The sequence below is a fragment of the Sapajus apella genome, unplaced genomic scaffold (genome assembly GCF_009761245.1).
Source record: "Sapajus apella isolate SASKATOON/1434 unplaced genomic scaffold, GSC_monkey_1.0 scaffold80, whole genome shotgun sequence".
Taxonomy (NCBI): Eukaryota; Metazoa; Chordata; class Mammalia; order Primates; family Cebidae; genus Sapajus; species Sapajus apella.
In genome coordinates, this window is record NW_022437020.1 from 2,250,423 (window position 1) to 2,269,928 (window position 19,506).

Sequence of the window (19,506 nt, forward strand, 5' to 3'; positions counted from 1 at the left end):
TCTATTTTCTTTGACTTACAAATGTATCCAGATGAAAAGCCTTCTCAGTGTAACAAATAGCTGTTATAATGCTTGAACACTTGGCAATTGCCTTTGATTGGGAAAAGCCAATTCCGTGGACAGGGGCTGTGCTGAAGAATTATGGAGTCTGCATCCAGGGTGCAGGGCAGGTGTGCAGTGTGGACCGATGACTCCCCAGAACAGCTGGAGACCCAGAGGGCTCCACCAGAATGACAGGGCAGTTCCAAATACACCAACCTCTCAGAAGCGTGGCCTTGGCGATCTAAAGACCTTCAGGTCCTGGGACAGCCCTATCGGATTCAGGGTCCAATGAATGGCAGGTGTTAGAAGGGAGGCAGGGGATTCCTTGGCAAATCCTAATTCACAGCTGGAAGATGCATTTCTGCTCTCAAGGAAGCAGTTTAGTGGGAGGTGGCGGGAGTTAGCTTTGATTTCCAGTAAAATGAAGTCAGGGCAGTGAGTAAGTAGGCATGGGAGAGTGTCAGTGGTGGTTCAGTTATCTTCTTGTAGAACGATGGAAGAATCGGCAATTTTCTTCATATTCCATTTTCCTGAGATGCAGGATGATGAAGTGACGAAGAGCCTGATTCTGGAAACAGCGAGAAGGGGTTTAAGCTCTGGCTCTGTGTGCATCTCAAGTAGGTTACTTAAGTACTCTATATCTCAGTTTATCAGCCTGTGAAATGGACGTGGAGTCCTCGCCTCAGGGAGTTGCTGTGATGATTAGAGATGTATCCACGAGGCATTTGGAGCAGTACCTGGCGCTTGGGGAGGTGCTATGGAAATGTTCGGTGTATTGTGATTCCTCGGTTTTTCAACTTCTTTCTTCTCCCTCTTCTCCTTCCCCTTACCTTCCTCTGCTCTTTTTCCTCCTCCTCTTTCTACTCTTCTCTGCCCCTCTCACCCTCCCCACACACAGATTCTGTGATTGATGAATTAATCCTTGCATTCCTGTGTTAATTTCTCAGATAAGACCTTTCCTTTTGACACTGGTGCTGAGAGAAACAGGTTGCGTCTCCACACACTGATGGACTAAGTGAATGCTTATTTTCCTGAGCACCTTCTATGTGCTAGGCATGTTACCTACATAATTTCATTTTATTGCATTACCATTCCAACCTCAGACATGTTCTGTGACCCACTGAAGGTCCAACATCGATCTAGTTCCAGCTAGCTGCAGTGAGGATGAGAGCTGCCATCACACAGTTCTCTGAGGTGCAGTTGACCGTCTTGTACTGCTGTGTGGATCAAGGCCAGTGACTTTCTCCCAGAGTCTCTCAGCAATGGCATAGCCATGAGCATCCTGTCAAGCCAATGTCAATTAGCTACAGCTCTTCAGAATTCACTAGCACACAAAGTCAAGAAAAAGTCCTCCTACATCAGAAGAGCATCTTTTGTTAGATTTTAAAAATTTTGGTTAAAGCCATATATCAGAAATGTTACCATCTTAACATTCCTTAACCATTTTAAGTGCACAGTTCAGTAGTGTTTAGTATATCTGCATTGCTATGAAAGAGATCCCCAGAACTTTCTCATCTTGCAGAAGTCAAATTCTGTACCTGGCCGGGCACGGTGGCGCACACCTGTTTGGGAGGCCAAGGCGGTGGATCACTTGAGATCAGGAGTTTGAGACCAGCCTGCCAACATGGTGAAACCCCGTCTATACTAAAAATACAAAAATTAGCTGGGTGTGATGGTGGGTGCCTGTAATCCCCGCTACTTGGGAGGCTGAGGCAGGAGAATCACTTGAATCCAGGAGGTGGAGGTCGCAGTGAGCCGAGATTATGCCACTGCAACAGGAGGATGGGTCATTGACAAAGGAGTAGGAACAGGGAATTACAGAGGCCAGCACAGTAGCTCAAATCTGCCTCAAAAAAAAAAAAAAATTCTGTATCCATTAGACAACAACTCCTTCCTGTCCTCTTTCCCCAGCTGCAGATAACTACCATTCTACTTTCTTCATCTAGGAATCTGACTGCTTTAGAGGCTTTATATAGGTGGAATCATATAGTATTTGTCCTTTTGTGGTAAACTTATTTAGCTTAGCATAATGTCCTTGGTGTTTATCCAGGTTATAGCATGTGATGAGAGTTTCTTCCTTTTCAAGGAAGTATTTCATTGTGTGTGACACCACATTTTGTTTATGTATTTATACACGTATAGATGTTTCAGTTGTTTCCACCTCTTGTCTCTTGCTAATAGTGCTGCTATGAACATGGGTATACAAATATCCCTTTGAGTCCCTGCTTGCAATTCCTTTGGGTATATACCCAGGAGTGAGATTGCCGGATCATATGGAAGTTCTATTTTTAGTTTTTTGAGGAACCTCTATGCTACCCACAGCAACTGCACCATTTTATAATGCCGCCGACAGTACGCAAGAGTCCCAACTTTTCCACACCCCCGCGAACACCTTTTTTTGATAGTAGCCATCCTAATGGCTATGAGGTAATATCTTATCATGATTTTGATTTACATTTCTCTGATGATTAGTGATATTGAGCATCTTTTCATATGCTTCTTGGCCATTTGTATATTGCCTTTGGGAAAATGTCTATTCAAGTCCTTTGTTTATTTTTAAATTGGATTTTTTGATTTTTTATGTTGAGTTGTAGGAATTCTTTATATGTTTTAAATATTTCTTTTTTTGAGACAGAGTCTCACTCTGTCGCCAGGCTGGAGGGCAGTGGCATGATCTTGGCTCACTGCAACCTCTGCTTCCTGGGTTCAAGCGATTCCCCACCTCAGCATCCTGAGTAGCTGGGACTACAGGTGTGTGCCATCACACCCGGCTAATGTTTTGTATTTTACTAGAGACGGGGTTTCACCATGTTGGCCAGGATGGTCTCGATCTTCTGACCTCGTGATCTGCCTGCTTCGGCCTCCCAAAGTGCTGGGATTACAAGCATGAGCACTGTGCCTGTCCTATTCTAAATATTAATCTGTTATAATCTATGTGATTTGTAAATGTTTTCTCCCATTTCATTATATGTCTTTTGATGAACAAAGTTTTTAAGTTGGAAGCCATCTGTGTTGTCTATTTTTGCTTTTGTTGAATTTTATTGTCTGTGCTCTTGATGTCTTAACCAAGAAATTATTGCGAAATCCAAAAAGTCGTGAAGCTTTTCCTTTGATATTGATTAAAAAATGTTTATACCAATTTATGTGTCACCTGAACAATCTTATCAACGGTAACTCCATGTAGGTAAAGATTGGTAGCTGAGTGGGGAAGAACCTCTGTGTGAGAGGCGTGGAGCAGTGCGTGTTGTGGGAGTGGGCTTATACCCTGTGGATACATAAGGACTGATTTGGGACATAGAGATTAAATATAGAGGATCCACAGTTCCTGATGAATTTATTGTTATTAACAGTTATTTGGAGGGTGAGGGGGCATGCAGAGTCTTGGAAAAAGGACATATCATAAAGCATGTAGCCTCTCTTATCCTCCATTTCCTTTCTTCCTCCTCCTTCTCTGCATGAAGTAGCATTTTTTCCTGCCCACAGTGAGATCCCAGAAGCTCAGCTCTGTTTTAGCAAAGTGTCTTCATATTTTCTCAAAGTAAGTGAATCGCTCCCCACAAGGATTCTTCAGCTAGCTACAAAAAGACAAAAGGAGGCATAGTGTGATTGGTGTGTTTTCATAAGACTTGGGACTATATAAAGTATTTTTACATTTGTCATTTTAGTCAATGATCAGATTTTTTTAAAGACCAAAATACCCTATATTCAAACATTTGTCTTGCTCAAGGTCACATTCTCACACTTGACCCTGGGTATGCATATATAGATATCATTCTGGAAGTGGCCTTGCTGGGTCAAAGAGCACATACATTTTAAATTTTGACGGACTCAGCCAAAATGCCTTCCCCAAAGGCTCCACAAATTTTCACTTCTACATTCAGCATACCAGGGTCCTAATGTTAGCATACTTTGGCGACACTGTCTTTAATATTTGCTGATTAAAAAATCCCACCATTCACAGTAATATTTCTCCGTTTAGTAGGGTGGTTGATCATCTCATTGTATATATATTTTCCATTCCTATTTATTTTCATTTTTTGATTATTTATTTATATTCTGTGGTCATTTTTCTAATGCTATGTCAAATCAATATATTCTGATACACCATTTTAATTCCCTTGTCTGTTTTACTTCCTAGTTTTAGATTTTTTTTAGTGGTTGCCCTGTGCTTATCATTATTCATGAACATTTTAATTTGTAACAATATAGTTCAGATTAATACCAACTTAATCTCATTTTTTTTTTTTTTTGAGATGCAGTCTCTCTCTGTTGCCCAGGCTGAAGTGCAATGGCATGATCTCAGCTCACTGCAACCTCTGCCTCCTGGGTTCAAGTGATTCTCCTGCCTCAGCCTCCTGAGTAGTTAGAATTACAGGCGCCCACCACCACGCCTGGCTAATTTTTGTTTTTTTGGTAGAGACGGGTTTTGACATATTGGTCAGGCTGGTCTCGAACTCCTGACTTCAGGTAATCCGCCGGCCTTGGCCTCCCAAAGTGCTGGGATTACAGGCATGAGCCACTGCGCCTGACCTTAATCTCATTTGTGTATAAAAACTTTGCTCTGAGATACTTCCATTCCCTCTCTGTCTTTATGCTGTTATTATTGCAAATTACATACACTATATGCTCATCAACATAGCACATTTATAATCATGTTTTCCAGCTTTACTGAGGCATAACTGACAGATACAAATTATATATTTAAAATGTACAATGTGATGTTTTACAATACATATGTATTGTGAAATGATTACTTCAATCAAGCTAATTAACGTATTCAACATCTATGGTAGTCACCTTTTTGTGTGTGTGAACATAAGATCTTCTTTCTTAGCACATTTTTATTTATTTATTAACTTTTTTTTAAGTTCAGGGGTACATGTGCATGTTTGTGATATAGATAAACTCATGTCATGGTGGTTTTTTGCCCATATTGTTTCATTACCCAGGTACTAAGCCTAGTATCCATTAGTTATTTTTCCTGATCCTCTCCCTCCTCCCACCATCCACCCTCCAGTAGGTCCCAGTGTGACTGTTTCCCCCACCATGTGTCCATGTGTTCTTATCATTTAGTGCCCACTTATAAGCTGGCAAGTTTCTGGAGGACGTTATGCTAAGTGAAATAAGCTAAACAGATAGAGAAATACTGCATGATCTCACTTATATGTGGAATCTAAAAAAGGTGAACTCATAGGAGCACGGAGTGGTGGTTTCCAGGGTGCAGGGTATGCGGGAAATGGGGAGATGTTGGTCAAGGACACAAACTTCCATTTATGAGATGAATACATTCTGGAGATCAAATGCACAGCACTATAGTTAATAATGTGACCGGGCATGGCATCTCACACCTGTAATCCCAGTACTGTGAGAGGCCAAGGCAGGTAAATCACAAGGTCAAGATATCGAGACCATCCTGGCCAAAGATGGTGAAACCATCTACTAAAAATAAAAAAATTAGCCGGGTATGGTGGCATGCACCTGTAATCCCAGCAGCTTGGGAGGCTGAGGCAGGACAATGGCTTGAACCCAGGAGGCGGAGGTTGCAGTGAGCTGAGAATGCGCCATTGCACTCCAGCCTGGGCAACAGGGCAAGAATTCATCACAAAACAAAACAAAACAAAACAAAAATAATAATGTATCGTATAATCACTTTTAAAATAAACTTTTGTATACCTTTATAATTTATAAACTTTTCATTATGGACTGAATGTTTGTGTGTCCCCCTGCTGATTCATATGTTGAAGCTCTAATGCCCTGTATTTGGAGGTAAAGCCTGTGAGGAAGTGGTAAAGGTTAAATGAGGTCAGAAGTATGGCGATGTAATTTAATAGTGCTCGTGTCCTTATGAGAAGAGGAAGAAACTCCAGCGCCCTCTCTTATGGCCACATGAGGACACAACAAGGAAGTGGCCATCTGCAATCTAGGAAGACAGTGCTTTCCAGAAACCACATCAGCTGGTACCTTGATTGTGAACTTCCCAGTACCTAGAACTCGGATGAATAGATTTCTGTCGTTTAAGCCACCCAGTCTGTTGTATTTTGTTGTGGCAGCTTGAGCAGACTAATATACTTTTTATATACTTTTATAAACTTTCTGCACACTTTTATAATTTACAAAAATGTTCATGCTGGGTGCAGTGGCTCACACCTGTAATCTCAGCACTTTGGAGGCCGAGGCAGGCAAATCGCGAGGTCATGAGTTCAAGACCTGCCTGGCCAACATAGTGAAACCCCCTCACTACTAAAAATACAAAAAATTAGCTGGGCATGATGGTGGGTGCCTGTAATCCCAGCTATTTGGGAGACTGAGGCAGGAGAATTGCTTGAACCTGGGAGGCGGAGGTTGCAGTAAGCTGGGATTGCACCATTGCACTCCAGCCTGGGCAACACAGTGAGACTCTGTCTCAAAAAAAAAAAAAAAAAAAGTTTATAATGACTGCTTCATCTAGTTGTGTTTTAAATCAGATAGGAACCAAAACAACTTACAAACAAAACTAAGCGTAAACTGTCTTTTACATTTACTTATTGGCTTATGTTGTTACAGTTAGAAGCGCTCTTTGCTTCTTCCCATGTATCTGTATTACTGTCTAATGCTCTTTCATTTCTGCCTTTGGGGCAGTCTTTATTTCTCTTAGGGCCGGCCTGCTAGTGGCATGTGTATTGGGAGCACCCTTCAGTCCCTAGGCAGTTTGCAACTCTGCCTTAGTCCTCACCTTCTTCTTGTGCAGAGCCTCAGGGCTGGCCATATGTGGGAGTTTAGAGCCTTCTCAGATCTTTGAACACATGCATATCCCCACGCATGCACATGGCCCTATGCATGCATGTGGCCTCTCAGAGTCCCAGGAATATGACAGGCATTTCCAAAGCCCCATTGACACCTGACTCCTGGCTTTTCCCTCAGCGTTTTTTGTTGTTTGGTTTCTGGCTGTTGTTTGTCCTAACTGATTTCACTGCCTTGGGCAGCTGCAACGTTCAACAATTGCTGCTGATTGCTTCGGATAAAAGCTTAGGGAAATGTTGTTGGTACTGAGCAAGCTCTGGGGCAGGTCAAGGTCAAATAAAGGCAAATGCTGGTGGTGGGATTTTCCAGGGAAATGTCAGATATGACAAATCATGACACATCTCTAGGAAGGGGATTCTGTAGAACTTTCCACCTCATTTTACCTTTTGGAGTGGCTGTCAGGCTGCTGGTTTTCAGGGCTATTGATTTTCAAGGCTACTACAGAGCTAGAGAGAAGGAGTTGGGAAGTTAAAATGCCACAAAGCTTGCTGTCCTTACTGAGACTCAGCCATTTTTCTTGAATAAATGTTCCATGGATTTCTGCAACCACTGGTGAATTTCCGCAGTTCTGCAAATGCTGATTTTGACCATTTCTACCAGAATTTTCATTTCTTTAATGGAGGAGAAGACTTTCAGAGGTCCTTACTCCACTATTCCCACTGATGTCACCACTTGTTAATTAAATATATATGTATTTTTGGAGGTGCAGTCTCCCTCTTTTGCCCAGGCTAGAGTATAGTGGCATGATCTCAGCTTACCACAACCTCCACCTCCCAAGTTCAAGTGATTCTCCTGCCTCAGCCTCCCAAGTAGCTGGGATTACAGGTACCCGCTACCACACCTGGCTAATTTTTGTATTTTTGTTAGAGAGGCGTTTCACCATGTTGGCCAGGCTGGTCTCAAACTCCCAACCTCAAGCAATAGGTCTGTCTTGGCCTCCCAAGATGCTGGGATTACAGGTGTGAGCCACCATGCCTGGTCTTGTTAATTAAATATTAAGAGTGTGTGTGTGTGTGTGTGTGTTTGTGTGTGTGTGTGTGTGTGTGTGTGTGTGTGTGTGTACGTATATATATGAATGAGTGATACACCCAGGCATGCACAATACACATGCACATACACTCATAAATTTTTCTCTAAGACGTGCCTTAGCTATATTTCTATAACTTTTTATATGTCTTTATTATTATTTATTTATAAATAACTTTTACTTTTCTTATTTTTTCTTCTTTGACTGTAGTACACTACAACTTTCCTCCTCTGCCTTCATTGCCTTCCATGCTATAATTATCAGGGAGTTTATTTCTTCTTCTTCTCCTCTCTGTCTTCCTTTTCTTCTTTCTCCTCCTTTTTTCCTTCTCCTTTTAGCATTATGCTATAGTATTTATTTAGACTGAATTATGATTTATTCATTTATTTGTTAACCATTATTTCTCAAATCCACATCCTTCTGTTTCGGAATTAATTTACAGAATTCTTGACTGATTATCCAGTGACAGTGTGGATGCAAACATTTTGAGTCCTTAATGATGAAAAATGTCTTCATTTTAGGTTGTTGTTTTTTGGTGCATATAGGATTCTAGGTTCAAAATAATTTTCTCTGACTTTGGTGCTCTTGTCTTCTAAAATCCAGTGTTATTCTCTGGTTTCTCTTCAGAATGAATAAATTCTTTTGCCTTTTAAAATCTAGTATTGCTGAAGAGTTTTATTTCTATCTACTTCTTATTTCTTAAAGATGAGACACTTTTCTGTTTGGAAAAGAAAGTTCTTAGAACACCTTAGTGTACTAACATTTCATCAAGCATGTGGCTCCATTAATCAGTAGCTGTCTATAGTTGGGCAAGTGATTTTAGTGTCTCCAATCAGTTGTCTCATCTGTACTTTGGGAGAAATTATGAATTTAGAACTCACAGGGTGGCTACAAAGATGAAAATACATTCTGCATGTAAACCATTTAGCTCAGTGACTTGCTCTGAAACAGTTCAGCTTTACCATTACTATATTAGTTACTCCACAGGCTATTTTAATCTGAATGCTCTTTCTTCCATTGACCATTCCCCCGCCTCTATTAGTTCTTTTATTTTTCTTTCTTTTTTCCATTTTCTCTGTTTTCTCCTCTCAATGAATGGAAGTTAGACTTCTTGGATAGGTTCTTCAAATATTCTCTCTTTTTTATTTAAAATCTGTCTCTTTAAGAGATTTTGTTTTTATTCTCTTCCTTCAATTATCCTCAAGTATCTAGTGCTCCCATTAGCTTTCTATATGCCAGGAATTTCTTATGATATCTACTCTATGGCTGCTATGCCTTCCTGTTGTCCAGAGCTTTTATGAAGTTATACTTAACAACACAGCAAAACAAGAAAACTCATATTTTTCACTTTAAGTGGTATGGATAAGATTATAAACAGTAATGTATCTTAAACTATCATCTTGATCCTATAACTTGCTTTTTTTTCCTCCTCCCAAAATAGTTTTAAGGTAGCTTTGTTTTTGTATAGATGCTGAAATCCATAATCTCTGTAGAAATTTTGGAAGACTGAAAGAAACACAAGTAAGAAAATAAGCAATGCCACTAATCTCATCACCATTCCAGAGATATCATTAATATTTTCTTGGTTCCCCTTCTAGTTATTTTATGCATGTGAAAAAAATAGAATCCCATTGTCCATTGACTCTTGTAACATGTTGTGTTTATGTTTGTATATTGTGAACATATTTGCATGTCACTAATCTTCTAAATATTTTTTAGTAAATGTATAAGATTGCACGTATATACCAAAATTTATTGACTCAATTCCCTCATTGGTGAACATTTCCATTTTTTAGTGCAGCAATGAGCATCATCACAGATACATCTTTGCTCAAGTCCATGGTTATGTCTTCAGAATACACGAGGGAAGGGTTTTGCAGAGACCATTCCCTTCATAATTCCAAACAGGTGTCCAGAGAAGTTACACCAGCAAAGACGGCTGTGATTTAATGTGAAAATTCATTTTCTCTGGGGGATGGATAATGAATAAGGAACACAACCTCATTGAATATCATGCTTCCCAAACCTGGCCAATCATCAATTTTCTAGGCGTACTTATTTAAATCACAGATTCTTGGAACCACCCTTGGAAATGCTGATTCATTAGGTCTAGCACTGGCCCAGGAATTTATATTTTTAATAAGCTCCTAGGTGATTCTAATGGTGAACCAAGGTTACAAAACGGGATCTCACAACTGCAGAGCCTGGGCATGGGCCTGAGGGTGGGAGGGACAGATACCAGGTCCCAGGTGTTCTGCAGTGAGAAAGGTAGTGACAGTGAGAACACAAAAGGGACATTCTGAAAATAGGACTGACCATGTTGGAGGTTGTTTTGAAGTGAAAAGCAAAGATATGAGCTCCAATGAGTACTTAAAGTTTGGAGCACTAGAGAGAGACCTGGTTGATTGTGGTGTCCTCAGTTGTTTGGAAGGAGAAGGTAGCTTTGCCCTGGAATTGAGACCTGGATTTCAGTGGGCTCTGTAGAGTGTACCACGTGAGACTGGGAAGCTCCCTTTCCTTCTCTGGGTCTTCAGCGTTTGTGTAATCTGAAGGCGTTGGACTATATCAGGGACTTTTCAAGCCGTGGGAACACAAAGCCACGATGGAGGGGGTGGCTAAGAAGGTAGAAATCCTTCTGTGCTCACTCTTACACTCCTCTAGGGACCACAAATTAGAGCCCCAGGTAAAATTGTGTTTGCAATTTTTTTTTCTGCTGCCAGAAGTTTGAAAATTTCCAGACTAGACGGCCTTTCTGTTATAAGAAGCCATATTAGTTTGTGAACCAAGGCCATGCGGAGGAAGAACAGGGGACTGGAGGGATGAGAGGGGCCATCTGGAATGGACATTTCAGGCCTCATTCGAATCTCAAGGCTGACCCATTGGGCTGTGGCGGTAGCTCTCAATTTCCATCTCAGAATCAGTGTATTGCCTGAGTCAACTCAGAGTGACCTCCAAGGAAAAATCTAGTTGACTTCCCATCAGGTTCTTCTATTTGGCTTGCTGGGGGAAGTTCCTCACTCCACAGGACCCGGAAGCCCAGAGAGATGACGCTGCATCATTTGGGAACACTTTGGTCATTTCTTGCTGTTTAAGTATTTCAACAATAGAGTATGTTTGACCTTCTTTCAGTCTCCTTTCAAGCTGGGAATTTAAGGTGTTCTGCGGAATGTTGTGCAAACAAGGCTTTGGCTTTGATCTCTGAGAATTCATAGGAGTAAGCAGGCAGAAGATGAGCTGGGGGCCTGGAGGGATTAACTGTGAAAACCTGGCCGTGCTTTGTTGGACAGGGAAGCTGGGGTGGAGTGTGGGGTGTCTGGGGAACAGATGTGAACCTGCCGTGATCTTCTGCAGCTGCAGGCAGAGGTTTGTAAGAGGTGACTGCGAGTTCCCGTGGCGGTCAAAAGTCCTCTTGGTGTAGTTCACCAGTGGGCTCTTTTCTGACCGGAGCTGGAGTTAGTGGAGGAATTTGTAATTTGATTCCAGCAACCATGTAACAGGTTGGATGGAGAAAGGATGTCTTTTGAGAAGCCAGGGATTTGGTGGGTCTTATCTCTGTGTTGTTATATTCATTTCTAAACATTCCAGAGAGGTGATGGAAGAACAAAGCCCCCCTTCTCCGTAACCTTTTATTGCTTTGTGATCTCGATGAAGATGATGGGCAGGGAAGGGTAGGGCAGGGGCAGAAAAACTGTCTCCCCTAGAGCAGCCTGTCCCCGAGTTTATTATGGGGAATACTAGTCCTGAGAGATGCTTTGAATTATTTCATGATCAAGTAGGTTTAGAAATTCTGCACGTGGTGTTTTCCTCTGGAGATTCCCAATGCATATTCGAATACCAAAGGCTCTGAAATATCCTATAGTCAAAAATTCTCTGACTTTATTGAACTGAAAATTTCTCAAACTTAATTGGCCAGGGAATTACAATTCTTTTTTGGTGGAGAAGAGGCACCCACTGATATCAGATAGATGGAACTGCAGGAAGGGCTGGCCTCCAGGTTGGGAAATCGAGGAGTCCGCGATGTGCTCACAGAAGGGTGTTCCTGAAGTTTCTGCTTTCCTCCCAAGGGACATCAACAACTTAGCAACCCCCCTCTGAGTTACTCAGGTACAGTAGCTCTGCTCGCGATTTCATTTGAAGAACAAGACCAACAGCTGAAACAAATTCCCACACAGAGGGAAAAAAAAGTCAGGACTTAAATGAAACTTTTCCTAATTTATTTTTTATTTGTTATTTTGAGATAAGGTCTTGCTCTGCCTCCCAGGCTGGAGTGTTGTGGCTTGATCCCAGGTTACTGCAGGCTTGACCTCCCAGGATTAAGAGATCCTTCCGTTTTAGCCTCCTGAATAGCTGGGACCACAGGTTCACACCACCATGCCTGGATTATTTTTATATTTTTGGTAGTCGTGTTGCCCAGGCTGGTCTCAAACTCCTGGATCAAGCAATGCGCCTGCCTCAACCTCCCCAGGTTCTGGGATTACAGGCCAAATGAGCCTGTTTTTAGCTTTGTATTTCCTCTTTGTTTAGGAACCAGAGGTGGCCAGAATATGGTATCCTTTCAGCCAGACTTAATACTTTTCACATAGTAAAGGGGACTTTGCTGATGTGATTAAGTTAAAAATCTTATGGGGGAAATTATCCTGGATTAGCTACATGGGCCCAGTGTAATCATAAGGGTCCTTATAAGAAAGAAAAAGGTGCTGTGAAGATGGAAGGGGGGTGGGGAGGGAGAGGGAGAGGGAGAGAGAGAGAGAGAGAGAGAGAGACTGGAATTTTATGTTGCTGGCTTTGAAGATGGAGGAAGGTGTGTATGGTAAACACACCTGACAGTGATAACTTGACTTGAGCATACTCTAACAATGACCCTGTGATATGGTTTGGCTTTGGGTCCCCACCCAAGTCTCATTTCGGATTGTAATCTCTACATGCCAAGGGAGGTCCCTGGTGGGAGGTGATTGGATTATGGGGCGTTTCCCCCATGCTGTTCTTGTGATAGTGAATTCTCACGTGATCTGACGGTTTAGAAGCGTGGCCCTTCCCCTTGCAGGTGCTCTCTCTCTCCTGCTGTCATGATAGATGTGCCTTCCTTCCCCTTTGCTTGCCACCACGACTGTCAGTTTCCTGAGGCCTCTCCAGCCATGCGGAACTGTGAGTCAATTAAACCTCTTTCCTTGATAAGTTACCAGTCTCAGGCAGTATCTTTACAGCAGTGTGAAAATGGACTAATGCACTCTGCATGGCAGATGCACCTGAAAGTGTGTTCAGAGTCCCAAGCTAAGGAATCCGGAAGTAGCCAGCCTGGAGCTCTAATCCTTATCTATGAGGAACACCTTGAGACCCTGGCCAGGCCTGTGGAATGCAGACTGGGTAGTGGATTGAGATCCTTTATTTTGAGTAAAACGAAGGTTGCCAGGTGAAGATTGTTAGTGGGAGGGTGATTAGTGAAAATGCTATATAAACTGCCTGCTTTTTTTTTTTTTTTTTTTTTTGAGATGGAGTCTCATGCTGTCACCCAGGCTAGAGTGCAATGACACAATCTCGGCTTACAGCAACCTCCACCTCCCGGGTTCAAGCGATTCTCCTGCCTCAGCCTCCCAAGTAGCTGGGACTACAGGCACATGCCACCATGCCCAACGAATCTTTTTTTGTATCTTTAGTAGATACAGGGTCTCACCATGTTGGCCAAGCTGGTCTCGAACTTCTGACCTCATGATCTGCTCGCTTCAGCCTCCCAAAGTGCTGGGATTACAGGCATGAGACACTGCGTCCTAAACGGCAAGATTTTCATAAGTGGTTGTGGTTCTTCTGCCCAGCCTGGTGCCACTGGACTCTCTTCCCAGTTTGGAAGCTCCCAATAAAACTCATGTCTTATTTGCTGGCTCTAGGTCTCTTGGTCTTTTGAACATAGCGTTCTCCCCATTGGAGTCAACTAGGGCTTGGCACAACAAGGTGTCACAAGCCAAGGAATGCAGGTGGCCCCTAGAAGCTGGAAAAGCAAGGGAACAGATTGTGCCCCAGAGCCTCCAGGAGGAATACAGCTCTGTTGATGCCTTGACTTTAGACTTCTGACCTCCAGACCGATGGGAATAAATAAGGGGTTGTTTTCATCTATGAAACCTGTGATAATTTGTTAAGCAGCACTTGGAAATTAACAGTCACTTTCTTATTTGCCGTTGGCTGATGTTATTTTCTGCTAAATCCAAGGTGTGTGGTTTGTATATTTGCTGGTTTTTGCATGTTCTGCTGCTAAACTGTATCAACCCTCTGGTCAGTTCTGCCTTTGGTTCTCAGGACCTCAGCTGGAGCTTTGTCTCTGTGCTTGAAGTCAGAGGCTTCAGAGCAATTCCGTAGGCGTGAAGTTGCAACACACAGCTGCAGGGAGCCAGGTGGTGTGTCTTTAGGGAAACAACTCCCAACCCTCTCTGCTGCTGGAAGGGGCCGTTTTTGTTACAGACGCTCCCAGTTTTTTGCCTAAAATGTCTCTTTCAAATCCTAGCTTCTGAATTCTTTTCCCACACTTACATCTCTCCTTTCCATAATTTACTACCATTTTTACCTGATCATCAGAAGATGTTAGCATAATACAATCCCTAATACTTGTTGAGGGATCTTCTCTTACCAAGGGCTTTCACTTAAATGATCTCATTAAATCTTCCTACCACAGTGCTTGGTTAAGTAGTGCTTGGTGTGTAATTAATGACCACGCCCCTTTCCCACAAAGAAACATATTTTTACTCCCAGGGTTTCCTTATATAAAACTAATGCCCTGGAGATCAACAAGGACACACACACACACACACACACACACACACACTCACAAATAAGGTACATGGCTTCTCACCTGCGCACACACATCGTGTATAACTCCTCTGGGCTCAATATGTTAGAAGAGGTATCTTAGCTTATGCTGCAAAGACAGTCATCACATTTACATAAATTCTAGAGATCCAGGAGATCCCTAGCTTCTTGATGACCTGCAAAAGGAGCTCACACACCCTGCCATGCATAGGACATGCATGGAGCATGCACCCCTCCCCATAGCTCTGGCCTGGCTTTGGGTGAGCCTGCCCCAAGGCTGGAAGAAGCAGGAGAGGGCCTGGCAGAGCAGTGCAGACCTTTCTTTCTCTGCCCGCTGCGTTGCAGGCTGCTGCTCGTCATTTTCCAAATCTCCCCGCTGCTCCTGGGGCTTCACTCTTGAACTCAGAGCCCAGAGCAGACACCCAAGCTGCCCACAGCCCTAAAGTGTCCTGAGTGCCTCTAGGACCTAAATTCCCATAGTCTGTACTGAAAGCGACACCCCAAGGCTGCAGTTTACCTCAACCTCAGTTTGCCTTTTGAAATCTGCTCACAGACAATTTCCGAAAAAGTCCTTCGGGTTTGGAGAATGGGACTTTGAAAACAATTCCGTTTTTATTGTAGATTCGGGGGGGCACACGTGCGGGTTTGTTAGTAGGGAATATGGGGCGGTGCTGAGGTTTGGGCTTCTCTTGATCCCATCACAGAAAATGGGATTAATAATAATTAATTAATAAAGGCTCCCGAGGGCTTAATCCAGAGCTGGGTTCCCCATGCATGCTCAGTAAAGACCTGCTGATGGGCGGCTTACAACATCCCATCACCTTCAATTTTCTGTTTTGAAATAGCTTTAGTAGAGATGTTCAGATTGCTGTTCTCTGCGCTTGTTTTTGAGTCCAGGAATCAGATGATGTTGCTATCTGGTCCCAGCAGCCTAGAAAGACAGTGCTCCCAAGCATTTCTCAGAGGCTATGCTTTATGTGAGTCCTAGGCAAACAGAGAGAGAGGAGGCCCACCCCACATCACACACACTTCCCAAGGGACCAGACTCTGCATCGGCTCTCGGCTAAGAGTTGCTTTCAGAGTTGGAAAGGGGAGCTGTTTGCTGAGTTTTCTGACACTCTTGGGCAGAGTTATGGTTTGTTCAAAGAAGAGGCTTGTACTTAGGGAAAAAGTCAGGGACAATGAATTTCTAACGAATAGAACTTATGTCAGAAAGGCTGTGTGATGAAGCAGAAAGAGTTGAAAATTTGGGTTTGGGAGACCTGGGTCCAAGTCCCAGTGGCAACATACCAGTGGCGTGTTCTGGGCAGGCTACCGTGAGCCTGCTTCCTCACTGGTATAATGGGTATAATGATCATTGCTTACAGGTCCGTTGGGAACCTGGAATTAAAGAATGAATCTGAGGTCGGCCACAGTGGCTGTAATTGTACCCAAGAGTTCAAAACCAGCCTTGGCAACATAGTGAGACCCTGTCTCTCCAAAAATAAACAATTTAAAAACAAGCCAGGCACGGTGGCACATGATTATAGTCCCAGCTACTTGGGAGGCTGAGGTGGGAGGACTACTTGAGCCTGGGAGGTTGAGGCTGAATTGAATGATGGTTATGCCACTGCACTCCAGCCTAAGTGACAGAGCGAGACCCTGTATCACAAAAAAGAAAAAAAAAAAAAGAATGAATGAATGAATGAATTTGAAAGTACATGGTATCTGAGTTGTGGCTTCTACTAAAGTTTGATTTTTGCAGGTGGGAATAATATCCTCTGACCATTTCTGCCATGAAACATCTAGTTCAATGCTAGCACATGATCTAACTCAGGTAAGTACTCACTGACTCAAGAAAATTTCTGATGAATGGAAAATTGGAATTAGGAGCTATTTGCTTTTCCAAACAGTTTACTTCAGTGCTCTTTTTGATATCCAAATCTCTTAGGGAGCACTGACCAATAGAAATATAATGCCAGATGTGTATGTAGTTAAACATTTCCTAGTAGCTACATTTAGAAAGTAATTGAAATAGGTGAAATGAATTTTGATAATATAATTTCATTTAACTCATTATATCAAAAATATCCTTTCAACATAGAATCAATATAAAAATTATCAAGGAGATATTTATATTTCTTTTTGGTAGAGTCTGTAATTTACACTTACAGAATATCTCAATTCAGACATGGAATTTTTATCAGAAATACTTGATCTGTATGTACAGTTCACAAAATTTACGGTTGAAAAGTAGATTTATATACACAAGTTGTTCCAAATATATTTAAATATTTCCTTTCTTCCTTCCACTTTCTTTCCCTCCTTCGCTCCCTCTCTCCTTCTTTCTTTCTTTCCTTTATTTTTATTTTCTGATGGACTCTTGCTCTGTTGCCTAGGCTGCAGTGCAGTGGCACAATCTCTGCTAATTGTAAGCTTTGCCTCCCAGGCTCAAGCAATTCTCCTGTCTCAGCCCTCAGGTAGCTGGGATTACAGGCTTGTGCCACCATGCCCAGCTAATTTTTGTACTTTTAGTAGAGACAGGGTTTCATCATGTTGGCCAGGCTGGTCTCAAACTCCTGACCTCAGTGATCTACCTGACTTGGCATTACAAGCATGAGCCACTGTGCCCAACTGGTTTTCTAATAATTAAATTGAGTATCTGTTTATCAATTTAAATTTATTACAATAAAATAAAACTTCTGTTTGTCAAGAGCACTGGCCGCATTTCAAGGGCTCAGCTGCCAAAGCAGCGACATTGTTGGATAGTGCAGCTCCGAGGTGATTAAAATCTGCTCTTGACACTCCTGTCCACATATCCTTTGTCAGGTCCCGTCTTTGACAGATACTGAAGTACAGTTGTAAAGGTTAGATCTGCAGCTCTTACATCTGGGGATGTATTTAAGGTACAGATGTTCAGGTCCTCTTTGATTAAGAGAAACTGACTTTTCAGGTAGGCCCTGAGCATGAGTATTTTTTTCAAAACTTTCCAGATGCTTCAAATGTGTAGCACAAGTTAAATGCTCTAGAAGATGAATTTGGAGTTAACTCATTACAACATGTTGCTCCCTATTGACTGAGCAGTCTGTGGAGACCTGAACAGGAATAAGTTAGGCTTCTGTTACTTTTTTTTTTCTTTTTAAAACAACGCCAGCCTGGCATGGTGGCTCACAACTGTAATCCTAGCACTTTGGGAGGCCGAGGTGGGTGGATCACAAGGTCAAGAGATTGAGACCATCCTGGCCAACATGGTGAAATCCTGTCTGTATTAAAAATACAAAAATTAGCCGAGAGTGGTGGTGTGTGCCTATCGTCCCAACTACTCAGGAGGCTGAGGCAGGAGAATCGTTTAAACCTGGGAGGTGGAGGTTGCAGTGAGCCAAGATTGCACCACTGCACTCTAGCCTGGTGACAGAGCAAGACTCCGTCTCAAAAACAAACAAAACAAAACAAAAAACCAAAACTCCTCTCTTGGACCTTTTACAGGCTTTTAAAAGTTACATTTTATTAGTATTCTTACTAAGTGTGAGAATGATACCAATGCATTTTTAGCTGCTTTATTACTTTATAAATTAAAAAATATTTAGCCTTTGGGTTAGCATTGAGTTGATGTGTTCTTGGGGCTCTTCCCAAGAATATGCTTTTGCCAATTTATTTTAAAATGTTGAGGGCACCTTTCAGTACTGTGTTAATGCTTTTACTTATACTTTTTTGTGAACTGAATGATCGTAGCGAGATCACGCATGCCAGAATTACCGCACAGCCACTTCTTGCCAACATATATTGACATAATGGCTATCATTTGATCCTGACTCACCACGGTTGATCAGCCTAATTGGTTTCAGCAACATGTCTGATCTAACTGCAATTACATCATTGTGGTTGGGTGAGTTTGGGTAAATTTCCTGAGCTGTTGTTTTCATGTCTGAATTTGCCAATTAGTCGCTTATATACCTGCCCTGGTTTTTATAGTGTGGGGATTTGCATTACTTTATTAATTTCCTATTATTATTTCCAGAAACCCAACAATAGTTTTTCATTTTGCTTATTTAATCAACAAAACTTGGAGGTGCACCACCTACCTCGCTCCAAGGCAGTAAGGTAAGTCTCATTGGCAATTAGACTTCATTTAGCTTGCCAGCTCCAGCTGCTGATTTCACTGTGTTGATTCACACCTAGGCTCAGTGGGAAAGAAAGTTGTGAATGGAGGAGAGAGTGTGGTCCCACTGGCAAAATATTTTCTGCCCTGTGCTTGAAGCTGAGGATATAAAGACAATAAGCACTTACTCCAGCAGAGATAAAAAATTAGGAAACCATTCTGTGATATTGGTTTATGGAAAGTTCTATAGAAACACAGAAGAGCAATTTCTCTTCTGTGGGAGGTATGGGGGCCTTGGGGTGGGGAATCAGGAGACTATGAAGTTGTCACAAAGGTAATATTTCAAGTGGGTCAGGAAGGAATTGTGGGAATTTGGCAGAAAACGAGGAAAAGCATTTTTATGTGTGTATTTTTCATACTTTGATATGTTGCTATCAGAATAAATGCAATTGATTAATGCTATTGGTCAAGTTTAGTTACATTAATATTTGTACCTCATATATACCATGAAATCTCATGTCTATTTGTGAGAAATTCAAAGCACTTTGCAATTTCTGGCCCACTTTAATTGTTTTTGTTTCATTTTATTCTATTGCCCTTCTTTTGCTAAAGTAATGAGGTTTATATATATACACAAACTGAGAGGCTGAGATCCCTGCTTGGCACATAGTAGGTAATACATATTTGCTGAATCAGTGAATGAACATATTCAGGTTACCTGTATCTTTTGCATAACTGGAGAGCCTATCAAATGCACCTATCATATATATGTGTATATATATAT

At 42.0% G+C, this 19,506-nt stretch overlaps 1 protein-coding gene across 1 annotated transcript; it reads left to right on the forward strand.

Moving 5' to 3' along the window:
• Window positions 1-10,451: 10,451 nt before the first annotated feature.
• LOC116533221 (putative uncharacterized protein UNQ9370/PRO34162) lies at window positions 10,452-15,960 on the forward strand. The gene is given in 6 exon segments (XM_032252874.1): window positions 10,452-10,532; window positions 14,762-14,836; window positions 14,839-14,913; window positions 14,915-15,048; window positions 15,050-15,179; window positions 15,181-15,960. Coding segments are annotated over 6 exon segments (690 nt in total). The 3' UTR covers window positions 15,376-15,960.
• Window positions 15,961-19,506: the final 3,546 nt, after the last annotated feature.